This window comes from Heliconius melpomene, chromosome 14 (assembly GCF_056956725.1).
Source record: "Heliconius melpomene rosina isolate 202511_hmr_F chromosome 14, ASM5695672v1, whole genome shotgun sequence".
NCBI lineage: Eukaryota > Metazoa > Arthropoda > Insecta > Lepidoptera > Nymphalidae > Heliconius > Heliconius melpomene.
In genome coordinates, this window is record NC_140402.1 from 4,931,065 (window position 1) to 4,946,201 (window position 15,137).

The window sequence follows — 15,137 nt, forward strand, 5'->3', positions numbered from 1 at the left end:
GTGTGAATTATATAAGTATAACAGGAATAATCTATATGTAACACTGTTTCTTTTTTTTTTAGTTTGAATAATTTCTATTCATTTCATTCTAGCCATTAAATAATATATAAAATGAAAAAGTCTCAACACTACTTTCCCTCTGACTGCTGAAGCTCAGAAAAACAATTAGAGAAATAATAATAATAATTCAGTCACATACTATCACTTTATTATAATAATTCTTAAACTATCTTCCTAAATAATAAAAATATATACATAATTTACATAACTAAAACTTCAATTTGAAGTTAGGAGAGGAGCTTGTTGGTTTGCTATCAGACTTTTCGTCACTTTGTTTGTTATATATTAACATTTTTATGTATTTCCCTTGTTGATGTGATGGCAATGGTATACCAAGGGTATTACAGTTCTTTATAATTTCTGTACAACCCCTTAAATCTCTGTTTTTCACTGAAACGAAATAATAAGGCAGTTTATTATTTACATATAGTAATTGTTATAGGCCAGTCACCAGCCAGAATGTAAGCTCCTCAGGTTTTGGGTTTGATTACCACTGGGGATATGAAATATATATTTCCACATCTTCACTATAGCGCTGCGTTGAGTTGCGCCACTAAACACGAAATGCCTCCAGAATTTGGCAGAATGTAGGGAGCAAAATGTTTTAACATGGTATTCAAAATGTGTAATATGACAAACATAACTTAGTACTTTCCTTTTACTCCCCAGAAGAAACAGAAGATAAAAGATAGTATGCAATTGGTCTAGTATTTTTTTTTATACTCACTTTTATATGTAAATAAAATTTGTAGCACTTTGGCATATTCCACAATCATTTCATACTTTAGCAAAGTCTGTAGTAGACTGACGACTGCATCTTCATTATATTCTCTTAGTATATTAATAGTGAATGTTGTTGCCCTGTAAATGATAGGAGTCGAAGTTTATTAGTACTTCTTAATATAACTAAAAGGTTGGCTTGACTTGCAGCCCTCTAGTATTACACAAGATTATAGTATCCACACTCAAGGGACGGAGTGTCATAACACAATGTTCCCTCTGCATACCCCATTGTGAGCCGGATACAGCGTGAAGCTGATTTAATACTTAACAGACATATAGAACTGAAGGCAAACAGCACCTAACGTTCAGTAACTTTGCTCTTCTTTCTGTCAGAATGCAAAAACTGCATGTTGCAAGTTTACCAAAGGGGATTTATAAAGACTTTCCCATTAGTGGGAATCAATCTTTCAAAAATGGTGTATTTATACTTACTTGTCTTTAATAATATTTCTTAGCTCAATAGAATTTTCGAGAAGCTCATTAGATAGCATCTGATCAGAAAACCAACTGCTCGACCAACATATATGCCAAAAACATACCAGAGGATAATGGTCGTTATAAATCTCACTAAATATTAACACATATTTCATAAATATTACCAGAGAAGCCTCTGACCTGTTTTGCACTGCATCATTAATTAGTTCCCTAAATATAACTCTGTAAAAACTTCTAAGACCTTCATATTTAATGTATGCTTGTTTTAATATTGATAAGCCATTTTCAGAATTTCCCTTCATACAATGCGCTTTTGCCATATAATGTAAGAATTCTCCATTTCTTACATAAAGACAAGGGTTTATTTTTGATGTATATTTTTGTAGAATATCCACAATATCCACTCTTCCTAGTACACTGTAAGCTCGAAATATTTTTTTCAGTGTATAATCGTTTATTATTTTATTATTGTTCATGCAGTCTTTTATAATATTAGTGATTTGCTTGTCTTTATTTTTTGTCAGAAGCTCTTGGAGAAGGTTTTCTATTTCTTCAGGTGTCATATTTTCTATATTTATCCCTTTATTACTTTCTTTTTGCATAAAATGTCTCATAATATACATACTAATAATTGGGTTTTTCTCTTTAGGTTTATGCCTTTGAAATGGAAAGTCGTTAGTGAATAAATCAACAGAATCTACTGCGGTTGCAAAATGAGGGTAAATTATCATACCTTGCATATATTTTTGTATGCTGAATAACAATCGGTAGTATTTACTTGAATTCCAAATTTGCTGCATCTTTATCACTTTTCTTCAATGTCTTGCGGTGTAAAGATAAAATTTAACCGGAAAAAAGTATTATTCATAACATCTTGCAATTATTTGTATACATTTGTTAGATTTTACTTTTTTATACAACAATTAAATTATAGGTTAATATTTCTACGTTTAATGTTATAAATAAGTGTAGTACGTAAATAATAAATAACGAAAATTAAAAATAGTAATTAAACGACGTTTAATATTTTAGGTTACTTGTCTGACAGTTTGTGATGACATTGACATATTTTCTTGTTTTTTTATTTTATTGTAAACTAAAAAATTTAAGCATTATTTATATTTAACTAAACTACTAACTACTAACGTTGACTGTGATTTATTTTAATATATAACCTATTTAGGTAATAAATTAATTATATAGTAAAGCAGTAATAGCGATAGTAGTGACATCTATCTGACTGACATCTATTAGTAAAAAGCTCTAGTTATTTTATTTTGATTTCGCTATTAGTCATTAGGTGGCGCTTGCAACTGCTAATAAGAAATTGTAAATTTATATAATGATTATACCTTGCAATATTCTTGAAATAAAAACATAAAACTAATCGTAATTAATTTAATCAATCCATGGAAAAAAATGTAAAATATTAGCCAGCTTAAAAATATATAAATCTCGACACCATTTTACATTTTACAAATCTCACCTCATTAAGAACTCAACGTACCTATAACGAAGTTATTCTCCGTCACCCAACACGCAATGCCTCCAGAATTCGACGGAAACTGGGAAACAGAAGTATCTTAATTAGAACAGGATAATCTTAACATTAGGTTCACTCAGCCTACCCCACTATGTGATACAGCGGGAACCTAAAAAAAACATAATACAAGGGTCCAAGCGCCGACATTCGCCTGTCGATTAACATGCAATTAGTTGTAACGCACAGTGGGGCGCCGCCGGTCACTGCTAGACAATGGTACGATACTGTCAAATGACTCTATTAAAGTCCTTACAGACGGACCGCTCACCGTTGCGTAGTTTGAATATATTGTTTTGGAATTAAAAGTCAAATTATAAGATTTTTTTCTTAATATGTCATAATGCATTTATTATTAAAACAAAATTATAAATTTCTGGCAGAGTTTCCAGACTGTATGTAGAGTGAGACGACTCAACGGTGACTTTTGTTTTTAGACGTTGCCATAATGGCCTTATTATAATAATCAGAATACAAAAGTGTCACAGTAAACGTCTGAGTATATGGATTCTATTCGCACTCGAGGAAATATAATATTTTCATTTTCTCACTTTACGCGCGTTACTTTAAGCGCCACCAACATTGCCTTATTTTTTTAAATTATTAATATACGCTCTATTACGTATCGTGTGTTATAGCCTTTATGAGAACAATTTGTCTAGCATGTCATGAATAACAAAAATACACAGAGATTTCAAGAAGTAAAGTGACGTCATTGGACTTAGAAAAAAACTGTATCGTGCATTTTTTTTATACGATTTGCTAATTATCTTTTAATATTGTATTATATAGATAACTATATAACGTATCTATATAATATATAGAAATTACAATTAAATTTATGACGATTGTAAGCCTACTTACTGGTTTTAGTTGGGTCATTGACGAATGAAATCTATATTGAGATCTTGACTCTTTACTTTCTTCTTCTTTCTTTACTTAGTTTACGTATGTTATTTGAAGGTAAAAAAACCGGTCAAGTACGAGCCGGACTAGCCCACAAAATATTACTAACAATTTCACGATTGTGAGCCAGGGGGAAATATTATGTTTAAAATTTGACAAACTTAAGTTTATATTAAATTAATAAATAGAGTTGTTGAAACGTATTGCAATGGTTCATTTTTTTATGGAAAACAAGACAATTTGGAGAAGCATATTTCAAATCATAGTATAATACATAAGTAGTGAAAATTTGGATTTATTTTAGATTTAAATGTAACAACTCAGATTTATACGTTTATAAGTTTCAAAATTTCTTGCCGGCTGTTCTCAGCAGAACTGCCTTCCGAACCGGTGGTAGCTTTTTGTTCATATGTTCATTCGACGATTCAAAAGTGCTTATAAGTCTATTTGAATAAAGAAGTGGAGAGCGGATAGCGTTTCACTATCCCATCTACCCACTAATCCCAAAAGAAAAGATTTGTTTAAACAAATATAGCTAAGATATTTTAACCATTTCAATTTTCTAATAACATCATCACACTCGAACCACCCACATCAATTGAACCCGATTCACTTAATTCATTTTGTAATTACACGAATTAAAATAATATTAATACTTTCTTAACGATACTAAGGTGCCATTAGTGCGATACAAACGTATAAACGACCATTTTAGCTTGACCCCTACATACATACATTTAGTATAGAGAGAAAGGTCTTGTTAATCGTGATACAGCAGTTCTTTAAGTAAAAGGGCCCGCAGGCATTACGAATACTCTTTAACCGAATAAGTAATGGCTCGTTTCTTCATAGCGGTAGTTGACAATTTCTTGTATGGAAAATGTTAATATTATAGCTTTCGATGTCTTTATTGTTTTAATTTAGTGTTACGAATTGATTTTCTCATCAATTTTGATTGTTAAAGTTGTTCTTTTGAGATGTTTATCTTTTTGTTTTTGTAATTCTGTTTTAAAATTTATTTAAGATATTTAATAAGAGACGGGAGACTTTCCAATTTCGGAATTATGTTACGCAATTTCAATATTATGAAATTTATTTAAAAAATTGGAAATCTGTTCGCGACGACCCGCTAGAAATTTTCAACTATTATTTATTTACTAATCTGTTTTATTTAGGTTTTCGTTATATCATTATTATTTAAAAAAAAAACTTTCAGCCAATTCAAATAGTTATAAAGATAAGCTCACAAATATTTTTTTTTCTGTATGTTTCCTTCAAGTTAATTTTAATAATAAAAACTTTACATTTTTAAAAAAATATATTAAAAAATAATAGATAATATTTCTAAAATATCCTATGAAAAGATCAACATTTCGCATATAAATCAATCCTCGATATAAATAGCGTACAGTTAAAATTGACTTACACCAAACAATAACCACATTAAGACATAACCTCTTTCAAAAAGACAGTCGAAGCCTTATTATAACCTTACATCACATGCTCGTTTAAGCCTCGTTTACGTTATATCTGTCACAATACCATTAAAGAATATATAAGATATTCACAATAGGTTGTCTTATCGATTTAATCGGAATCGTTGAATGCTATCGATTATCGATCACAGAGTGTTGTTACCCTCATTGTCCTGTCTGCACCCCAAGGGATAGACCAGGCGTGGATGCTAAACAATGGTTGTTATTCCACGCTTGTCTAGCCGCGACATTAGCCTATCTGATTTGGGTTCTCTTTGTCAAACCGACAATTCTATTTTAAATTTATAGACGTTTGTCTATGATGTGAATTAAGATTTTATTTTTAATTAACCTAGTGCTAAGATACTCTGTACCTATTAAGAAACTCCTCTCCCCTCTTTCTGCCGTATTCTGGATGCAATGCGTGTTCAGTGGCGGAATTCAGAACCGCATTCATCATTCAGAACCTCGATACCAGAGCATACCAGAGCACAAATTAATTTCCTCGAGTGAGAATCGAATCCCCAACTTGTCGCTTTTAATCTTCTTTTATAAGGTTATAATCTTAAACCAGGTTACATCCATTTTATGGTGACCCCTGATTCTGATGTTAGTTAGATGCACAGACGGGAAAATTAGCACATGTATTCTGTTCTTTGATTATGTTGTTCTGAACGTGCCAGTTTGCTACTCACGTTGTATGGAGAACATACAAAGAAGATTTTACTGTAAAAGGCGATATCTTAAAAAAGTCCACTTCGCAGATTATAAAGCAGCTGTCAAAAGTGACAACCTAAAATAGAAGACAGTCAAAGCACCACAGATAATAAATAAACCAAATGTCACTAGAATATTCAGAGCTATCTTATAGTTTACAACATATTTGACATTCTAAAAATCGTCTATCTTCTGAAATATCTTGGAGAAGAATGCGAAACGGTATATGGATCGTGACGTGTCAAATGAAATGATCCTAATGTCTAGTGATTTTAAATATATAAAATGGAAGTGACATAAAGAAATGGGACTGGTTCGATTCAACTCGTTCAGTCAAGAAAATGAAATATTTAATACTTCCATTTTCATCACTCTGGTGTCGAGGCAAAGTGCAGCGTAGAGTTTCGCTACTCAACACGCAATGCCTGCAGAATTTAGCAGAGAAGCGGGAACGGAGTGTCCTAACATTATGTTTCTGCCTACCCAGCTGAATGCGGGATACAGTGTGACGTGAAATAAATGTATTCAGCCCAATTATTCATTAATACAGGAATTCAGCCAATTTAGAAGTAGTTAACACGGTTTTATAACGTTGTTTAAAAGTGAAATAATTGTAAAAAAATATTTTGTAATAATGATGAGATAAAAACAGTAGTTAAACAATAAAAAAATGGAACATATAATTTAATTCTTATTCAAGAAGTCATTCTAATATTTTATTCTGTAAATAACATCGTGAATGACTATTTATTATCTTTGACAGATTATCAGTCAATACGAAAATCGATATTGCGGCGTGATTCGCAGGTAACGGACAACTCGAGTCATCTGTGTTACATTTATTTATTTTTCGTTCAAATTGTATAGTTACATAATAAGTAAATAATAAAATTATAATTAAAATTGTATTTTTCAATAGTGTTTTTTTTTTCAGCAGGGTAGGCAGAGGGAGCCCAGGATTAGGAATTACGACTCCCCTCCTCACAATCCGCTGAGTTCTGGAACGATCATTCGACATCAGAGCGAAGAAATGAAATTATTATATATTTAATTTTCTCGATGTACATTTTAATTAAAAAAAACCAATTCATAGTAATATTTTTCTTGGGAAAATATAACTTAAGTAACTTAAAAAAATATATACTTTAATTTTTTTTATATGAAATTTAAGATTTTTATAATTAAGCTTTAGTATGCAAATTTCACATTATAAAAACAAATTAATTACCTAAATATTAGATTTACCCGATACCCTAAATACTAATTAAGTAATAAATTATTTAATAACTGCTATAAATGTACACAATTTATTGATACTTGATTCGCATTTACAACAGTCAATAAACATTTGGCGACGAGATCTTTCTGACTATTTTGCATTTGTCAAAATTTTCATTCGTCATCTATTTAGACGCCATTACTATTTTTTATTTTTTAGAAAACATGTAGAAATTTTAACGTAGAGGGATTTGAACTCGCGCCTCTTGGAAACCGCCCAAGCGCTTTGACCACTAACCCATAGATTCTCATCAAGTTACTTCGAAATTCTTATACGCTTAATCTCTGAGGGAGATTTTTTGAAATATCTGTCACTTAACGAACAATTTACTTTAAAGTATCGTTTAGCAGAAGAAAGACTGCTATTTATTAAATATTTTTACATTTTTAAAAATATTTTTTAACTGCTGCAAATGTTAAACGGTATATACTACATTCTTTATTATGTATTAATTTATTTTTTATATATTTATTAAAGTAAATTTCATTAATTTAACACTTAAACTAATAAATTACGCATTCGCTAGCGAATATCGAGGATCTCAAAACAATAGTACTCACCTATAGACGCCAAATCGATTCACAACTTTTCTTTTAGCTAACGCTGTCTTGTTAGCGGTTGATTTATTTTCTATCCATTTCCGCTAAGACAAATAAAGAAAAAGATACCATCAGAGTTTTACAATCTATTAATAAATCTATCAAAATAATTATAAAACATCAATCTTCTTAATTAAATAATGCTTACAGTAGAAAACCTGTCCATATAAAATAATAATTCTGTAATTAGTGGATTTTTATAATTGGTTTATTGGTGTTTACGTTGAGAATGTTCGCAGACATCTTTTTAAATCAGCTTCACGCTGTATCTCGCAATATCAGGGTAGCCAGAACCTAGTGTTAAAACACTCCGTTCTCCACTTTTAGTAGTTACATTAGATTTTAATACTAGGTTTTCTGGGCCTATGTTATGTATGTTCATGAGAAAGCGAGCGAAATAGATTAAAATTATAATTTTTATTTAGACATATATGTATTTATGCAAGTAAATCCACAATTTCGTTTGCGGGTACTATAATATAATAAAAGTTAATGTATATATTTCTGTTAGAAATTAAAAATAGCAAATGTAAGGTTTTTGCCCAGCCCTTCCAACGGTAAATAAAAATAAAAAAAAATATAATTTTTACAAAATTCACAATTTAGTATTTTTTTTTATTAAACTTGAAAGTAATAAATTTGTTATAGTATAGTCGGTCTTTTCATTGCATCAGAAAAGCGACCGGGTGCAAATACTCCCTTTTGTGAAGACACAATGGATATCTATTATTGGATATAAACCATTATGTTAAGAGAAATCTGTCGATACGTCGTTTAGGTTAATGGGTATCGGAAGTAATAATTATAATATATGTGTGTCATCCTTTCTTCAATTTAAGTAAATTGCCTCTAATAGTAATAAATATTTAATAATAGTTATTTGTTATTTGGGGCCAGTCGTGGCAAAGGGGCATAAAAGTGAGGCTGTAAACTCGACTGGTTGCGTGTTCGATCTCCACTTGAGGAAATAAAATATAATTAAATTTATATTTTCAGTTCTTCGCTCTTGTCTCGAGGAGCAGCGGCGTTGAGTTTCATCATTCAACACTCAATCTCCATAATTGGGTGGAAAGTAGGGGGCAGAGTGTCTTAACACTAGATTCTCTCTGCCTACCCCACTGTTTGCAGGATATAATGTGATGCTGATTTTATTTTTTTTTAATACTTACCTTCAACAACCTAATTATATTTTATTTGTGAAAATTAGCGCTGTATGCAGTAATACAGGCAACTGGTCCGAAACCTTTTTAAAAATATATATAAAATTTGCTATACCTATGTTTGTAAAATATATGTTAAATTAATATTTTTATAAAATTCAGTAAAATTATTATTATTAAGCTATAATAGTAGTAAAAAAAAAAAATGAATTCTGCAATACAACGAAATTAAATTATTGCTTTTGGTTATATCTATCTAATTACACGTTTAGATTTTATTATATGCTTGTAATGGTCCTTCAGATATACGGATGATACTTAAATACAATAGTTAAGCCAAGTAATTACTTCATAAGTTTTATTTCAAAACATCACTTCATTGAAATACGAGATAATTGCTGCTAGTACTAAAAACTAGAGGCCGAGGTGGCTCAGGGGCTCAAGGATCTGACTGTGGTAACATATGGGTTCGATCCCCATTTGAATGGATTGGATTCATTCATTTGGTTCAATCCCCACTCAACTCGCAATGCCTTGAAAAATTCGACGGAAAGTTGGGAAGCAAGTGTTTTAACACTAGGCTCCCTCTGCCTACCCTGCTATATACGGGATAAAGCGTGAAATTTATTTTTCTTAATTCTAATAGCTGCAAGTGAAAGTCATAGGACGAAGCTTGTTTCCACGTTAACCTGATTCCAATGAACTGGAATGCGAATGACAGACATTGGCAGAAGTGGAATATAGAGTGGTGTCGGGTAAAGGTCAAACCGCTGCGGTTAGAGACTAGATACGTACTCCTAGCTCCTGGTAACCAGCGGAGGTGATAATTGAGGGTAACTGTAAATATTTTACCAGTACTCCATATACTGGTAAAATTACCATTAATTTATAAGTAATTAAATTAATATTAAAATATATGAAAAATATTATAGTGGATTAAATATATTTTTGTATTGTATTTGGGTGGTTATGTTATTTCTACAAATGCATCATATGGATAAATCTAGGTAATAAGGTTTCACGCATGTAGCGGGGAAGACCTTGGGAACGTGACAAGACACTCCTCTCTCCACTTTGCGCCATATACGTGTTGAGAGACGGAGTTCAACGCCGCGCTTCAACTCGACATACGATTAAAATATGAAATATTTCATTTCCTCGAATAGAAATTGAATCCACAACCTGTTGCGCTTACAGTTACTCGCTTGCCTACGCCACGACTGGCCTGAAAAGGTTTGAATTATATTCCTATGAAAATTAATACATAATATTAAATTTATTATTTATTCCTATATATTAGTAAACGTTAACAATCACCATTAAGCCCTTGTATTTCTTATCTAGAAAACGCAAAGCTCGAATTGTATTGCTAATTAGATGAAGTCAGATCTTCGTTAGAAATAGTAGAATGGATGACGTATATTATCAAAAGTCATTATTTATGTTATCAATGATTTGGATAGCACGTCACCACCAGTGCTGGTCCAAAAGGCGCCGATCGCATAAATTGCTTAAGAAAACAGACCGCCCACTATAATAAACTCGCTAGCTTGATAAAATGGCGCTTTTGGTAGTTTTAATTTGTAAATGTATGATTTCTTTTATTTTTTTTGCAGATTCTCGCTGTATTCAGCACACAGCAGGGTATGTTGAGGCTGCGTTCTCTATTTTCCATTGAATTCTGGAGGTGTTGTGTGTTGAGTGGAGGAAGTTATCTTCGCGCTTTGCCTCGACACCAGAGCGTAGAAATGAAAATATATATTTAGAAAAAAATCTATTTTGTCATCTTTCTTTTCCATTTTCTCATTTCTTTCCGTTTTCCTTTATCATGAGTGGAGATTAAACCACTGAGACCGTCGTGGCGCAGGGACACAAGGGTGTTACTGACGCGACGGTTGTGGGTTCGACCCCACTCGAGGAAGTGAAATATTTATTTACGTTTATATTTCCATTTATTCGCTCTGATGTCGAGGTAAAGGCGTAATGCCTCCAGTTACTCAACACGCAATCCTTCCAGAACTCAGCAGAAAGTGGAGAACGTAGTGTCTTAACACTAGAATCCCTCTGCCTACCCTGCTGTGTGCGGGATAAAGCGTGAAGCTGTGATCAAACTCAAAACAAGTCGCGTTAACAGTCACGCCTGGCCTCAATATGAAAGCGTGAAGCGTGAAGCTGATAATGTTTTTATAGAAATTGCGATATTTTAGTCGACACCGCCAAGCTAGGATGGTAGACCTGTAACATTTCTGTAGTAATTTATATAGTCTAACAATTGCGCTGCTTGTACTGGGTTTATGCGGCATATCAAAGACAGTAGATAACCGATAACATAAGTTAACTAATGACTGACAGTGACGGAAACATATATATATGTAGGTAGGTATATGCTTATACTATATCTTGATTATTTTGTTTTATTTAGTTGAGAATTCTCTTACATATATTCTAACCTTTTTTCCAGCTTAACAGGCAGTGTACAGTGTTTAGAAGCAGAAGCGTGGGACTGTAAACGAGTCAGGTAGCGAGTTCGAGTTCCTCTCGAGGATAATTTCTTTATGCTCTGGTAACATGCAATGCCTCCAGAATTCAGTGAAACGTGATGAACGGAAGTATTATATGGGAACGGAGTGTTTTAACACTAGTTCCTCTCTGTTTATCCTGCTACCCTGTCTACACTGCGTGAAGCTCCAAAAATATAGATAATTCAATTATTTAAATTGCTAACCCAATTTTATTAAAACTTAGCTAAGAACCACCCCGATGAACAAGGCTTCGATTAAAAGGTCAAACTTATAACACCTTTTTTCGTTGGGGGTTAAAAAAACACTGTTAACGAAAAAAAAACATACATATATCAACAACTACATATATATATCAACAATTTGATTCCTTATAGCACCATGTTTTCCAATTAAATCTAAACATAGTACGGTGATATTTCATACAAACCGTATACTGTGGACAGCTTCATATTTCCACGATATAAACGCCTTGTCAGCGGACATCGGCTCGAATACTTTAGAGGCGGTAGTAGCTATAAAGAAACTTGTATTGAACTGAATTTATATCACAGGTTTATCTTTTTTTTATATTTTTTTTATATTGATATTTAGATATAGTTATTGTTGATGTCGTCATAGCGTAGTGGTTGCGTTTGACTGTAAACGCGACAGGTTACGAGTTCGATCCTCATTTGAGGAAATAAAATATTTAGCTCAACAAGCAATGTCTTCAGAATTCTTCGAAAAGTGGGGAGCGAAGGTTCTTATCATTAAGTTCCCCTCTACCTACCCTAAAGCAGATTTTTTAAATATTAAAACAATTTTAAGTATTTTTTTTCTAATAAACAAACAAACAAACAAGCTATACTTAAATATTGTTTAAAGTTTAATATAACATTATAGTACCTAATTGTAATTATACCCACTTGAGGTAATCTCTCTGGCAACGTAAGTACTTGAAAGAGATATTTATAACTGTTAAAGATCTTGTGCTTATGAAAGCTTATATATTATACAATGTTATACACTAAAAATGTATTTTTAATATATTTTAGGGTTCCGTACTTCTAAAGGAAAAAACGGAACTCCTATAGGATCACTTTGTTGTCCGTCCGTCTACGGTCCTTTGGAACAAATCAAGATACAGAAAAAAATATAATGGCATAATCACAACTGGTGTTTAAGGCACTTTTTCCAAAATTACGAAATTTGGCAAGAAGTGAGAACTTCCAGTACAAATGAGGAAAAAAAACCCAAAATGGAAATTTAATATTTAATATACATAATTATAAAAACTATAACAAACTTATAAATGTTGTTCATTACATAGAAAATAACCACACTAACTTTTATAAGGGGTACCTTCCGTTGACCTACTATCCTGAAATTGGTACGAAACCTATAGTGAGCGAGTCCGACTCACACTTAACCAGTTTCTTTATATTTTTCTAATATATTAAACAAATATAGTTATAGTAGACGTATTCCATATGATAATATAAAAAACTCCTAACAAAATACAGCAAAAGCAAAATTACAAACAGACAGACTAGAAATAATGTAAGGATATCTGAGAGTTTTCTCCGAATAGACAATGAACAATGCTCGATGGCCACGAGGACAATAGAATGCCCTAAGCTCATACGATAAGTTAGATCCGCCGAGACTAAAACGGGACAGCGGCATATTTTAATTCTATAGAATTTCAATCAGACACTAAGTTTATCTATTTGTGGAGAAGCTTCACGCTGTATCCCGCACACAGCAGAGCAGGCAGAGGTCTAGTGCTAAAACTCTCCGTTCTCTACTTTCTGCCGAATTCTGAAGGTATTGTGTGTTGAGTGGCAGAACTCAACGTCGCGTTTTGCCCCGACACCAGAGGTAGGTATATGCACTATGACACTAAGTTTATCTATTTGTGGAGAAGCTTCACGCTGTATCCCGCTCACAGCGGGGTAGGCGGAAGGAACCTAGTGTTAAGGCACTCCGTTACCCACTTTCTGCCGAATTCTGGAGGCATTGTGTGTTGAGTGGCAGAACTCAACGCCGCGTTTTGCCCCGACACCAGAGGTAGGTATATGCACTATGACACTAAGTTTATCTATTTGTGGAGAAGCTTCACGCTGTATCCCGCTCACAGCGGGGTAGGCGGAAGGAACCTAGTGTTAAGGCACTCCGTTACCCACTTTCTGCCGAATTCTGGAGGCATTGTGTGTTGAGTGGCAGAACTCAACGCCGCGTTTTGCCCCGACACCAGAGGTAGGTATATGCACTATGACACTAAGTTTATCTATTTGTGGAGAAGCTTCACGCTGTATCCCGCTCACAGCGGGGTAGGCGGAAGGAACCTAGTGTTAAGGCACTCCGTTACCCACTTTCTGCCGAATTCTGGAGGCATTGTGTGTTGAGTGGCAGAACTCAACGCCGCGTTTTGCCCCGACACCAGAGGTAGGTATATGCACTATGACACTAAGTTTATCTATTTGTGGAGAAGCTTCACGCTGTATCCCGCTCACAGCGGGGTAGGCGGAAGGAACCTAGTGTTAAGGCACTCCGTTACCCACTTTCTGCCGAATTCTGGAGGCATTGTGTGTTGAGTGGCAGAACTCAACGCCGCGTTTTGCCCCGACACCAGAGGTAGGTATATGCACTATGACACTAAGTTTATCTATTTGTGGAGAAGCTTCACGCTGTATCCCGCTCACAGCGGGGTAGGCGGAAGGAACCTAGTGTTAAGGCACTCCGTTACCCACTTTCTGCCGAATTCTGGAGGCATTGTGTGTTGAGTGGCAGAACTCAACGCCGCGTTTTGCCCCGACACCAGAGGTAGGTATATGCACTATGACACTAAGTTTATCTATTTGTGGAGAAGCTTCACGCTGTATCCCGCTCACAGCGGGGAAGGCGGAAGGAACCTAGTGTTAAGGCACTCCGTTACCCACTTTCTGCCGAATTCTGGAGGCATTGTGTGTTGAGTGGCAGAACTCAACGCCGCGTTTTGCCCCGACACCAGAGGTAGGTATATGCACTATGACACTAAGTTTATCTATTTGTGGAGAAGCTTCACGCTGTATCCCGCTCACAGCGGGGTAGGCGGAAGGAACCTAGTGTTAAGGCACTCCGTTACCCACTTTCTGCCGAATTCTGGAGGCATTGTGTGTTGAGTGGCAGAACTCAACGCCGCGTTTTGCCCCGACACCAGAGGTAGGTATATGCACTATGACACTAAGTTTATCTATTTGTGGAGAAGCTTCACGCTGTATCCCGCTCACAGCGGGGTAGGCGGAAGGAACCTAGTGTTAAGGCACTCCGTTACCCACTTTCTGCCGAATTCTGGAGGCATTGTGTGTTGAGTGGCAGAACTCAACGCCGCGTTTTGCCCCGACACCAGAGGTAGGTATATGCACTATGACACTAAGTTTATCTATTTGTGGAGAAGCTTCACGCTGTATCCCGCTCACAGCGGGGTAGGCGGAAGGAACCTAGTGTTAAGGCACTCCGTTACCCACTTTCTGCCGAATTCTGGAGGCATTGTGTGTTGAGTGTAGAAATGGAAATATAAACGTAAATAAATATTTCAATATGTGCGGGATACAGCGTGAAGCTAAAATAATAATAATAATGTAATGTTTAGTAAATACGAGATTATTTTATTTCTATATTTACTATATATGGCTAAACT

General features: G+C 34.2%; 1 protein-coding gene across 2 annotated transcripts; it reads right to left on the reverse strand.

The window, feature by feature from the left end:
- Positions 1-186: 186 nt before the first annotated feature.
- Positions 187-2,326, reverse strand: LOC146532076 (uncharacterized). Of its 2 annotated transcripts, XM_085197042.1 has the most exons (4): positions 2,012-2,326; positions 1,276-1,935; positions 788-921; positions 187-450 (listed from the first exon to the last, which is right to left on the reverse strand). In XM_085197042.1, the coding sequence occupies exons 2-4, from the start codon at positions 1,899-1,901 to the stop codon at positions 269-271; spliced, it is 942 nt and encodes a 313-aa protein (XP_085053168.1). In that variant the 5' UTR covers positions 1,902-1,935; positions 2,012-2,326; the 3' UTR covers positions 187-268. The 2 variants fall into 2 exon arrangements, with proteins under 2 accessions (XP_085053168.1, XP_085053167.1); XM_085197041.1 differs by having other exon boundaries at positions 1,276-2,326.
- Positions 2,327-15,137: the final 12,811 nt, after the last annotated feature.

Excerpts from the sequence above, each read along its gene's own strand:
- LOC146532076 (XM_085197041.1), bottom strand. The coding sequence starts at position 2,078 with ATGCAGCAAATTTGGAATTCAAGTAAATACTACCGATTGTTATTCAGC. Across the intron at positions 922-1,275 it reads AGAAATATTATTAAAGACAA|GGCAACAACATTCACTATTA; the intron begins GTAAGTATAAAT and ends TATCATTTACAG. Across the intron at positions 451-787 it reads AATTTTATTTACATATAAAA|TGAAAAACAGAGATTTAAGG; the intron begins GTGAGTATAAAA and ends ATTTCGTTTCAG.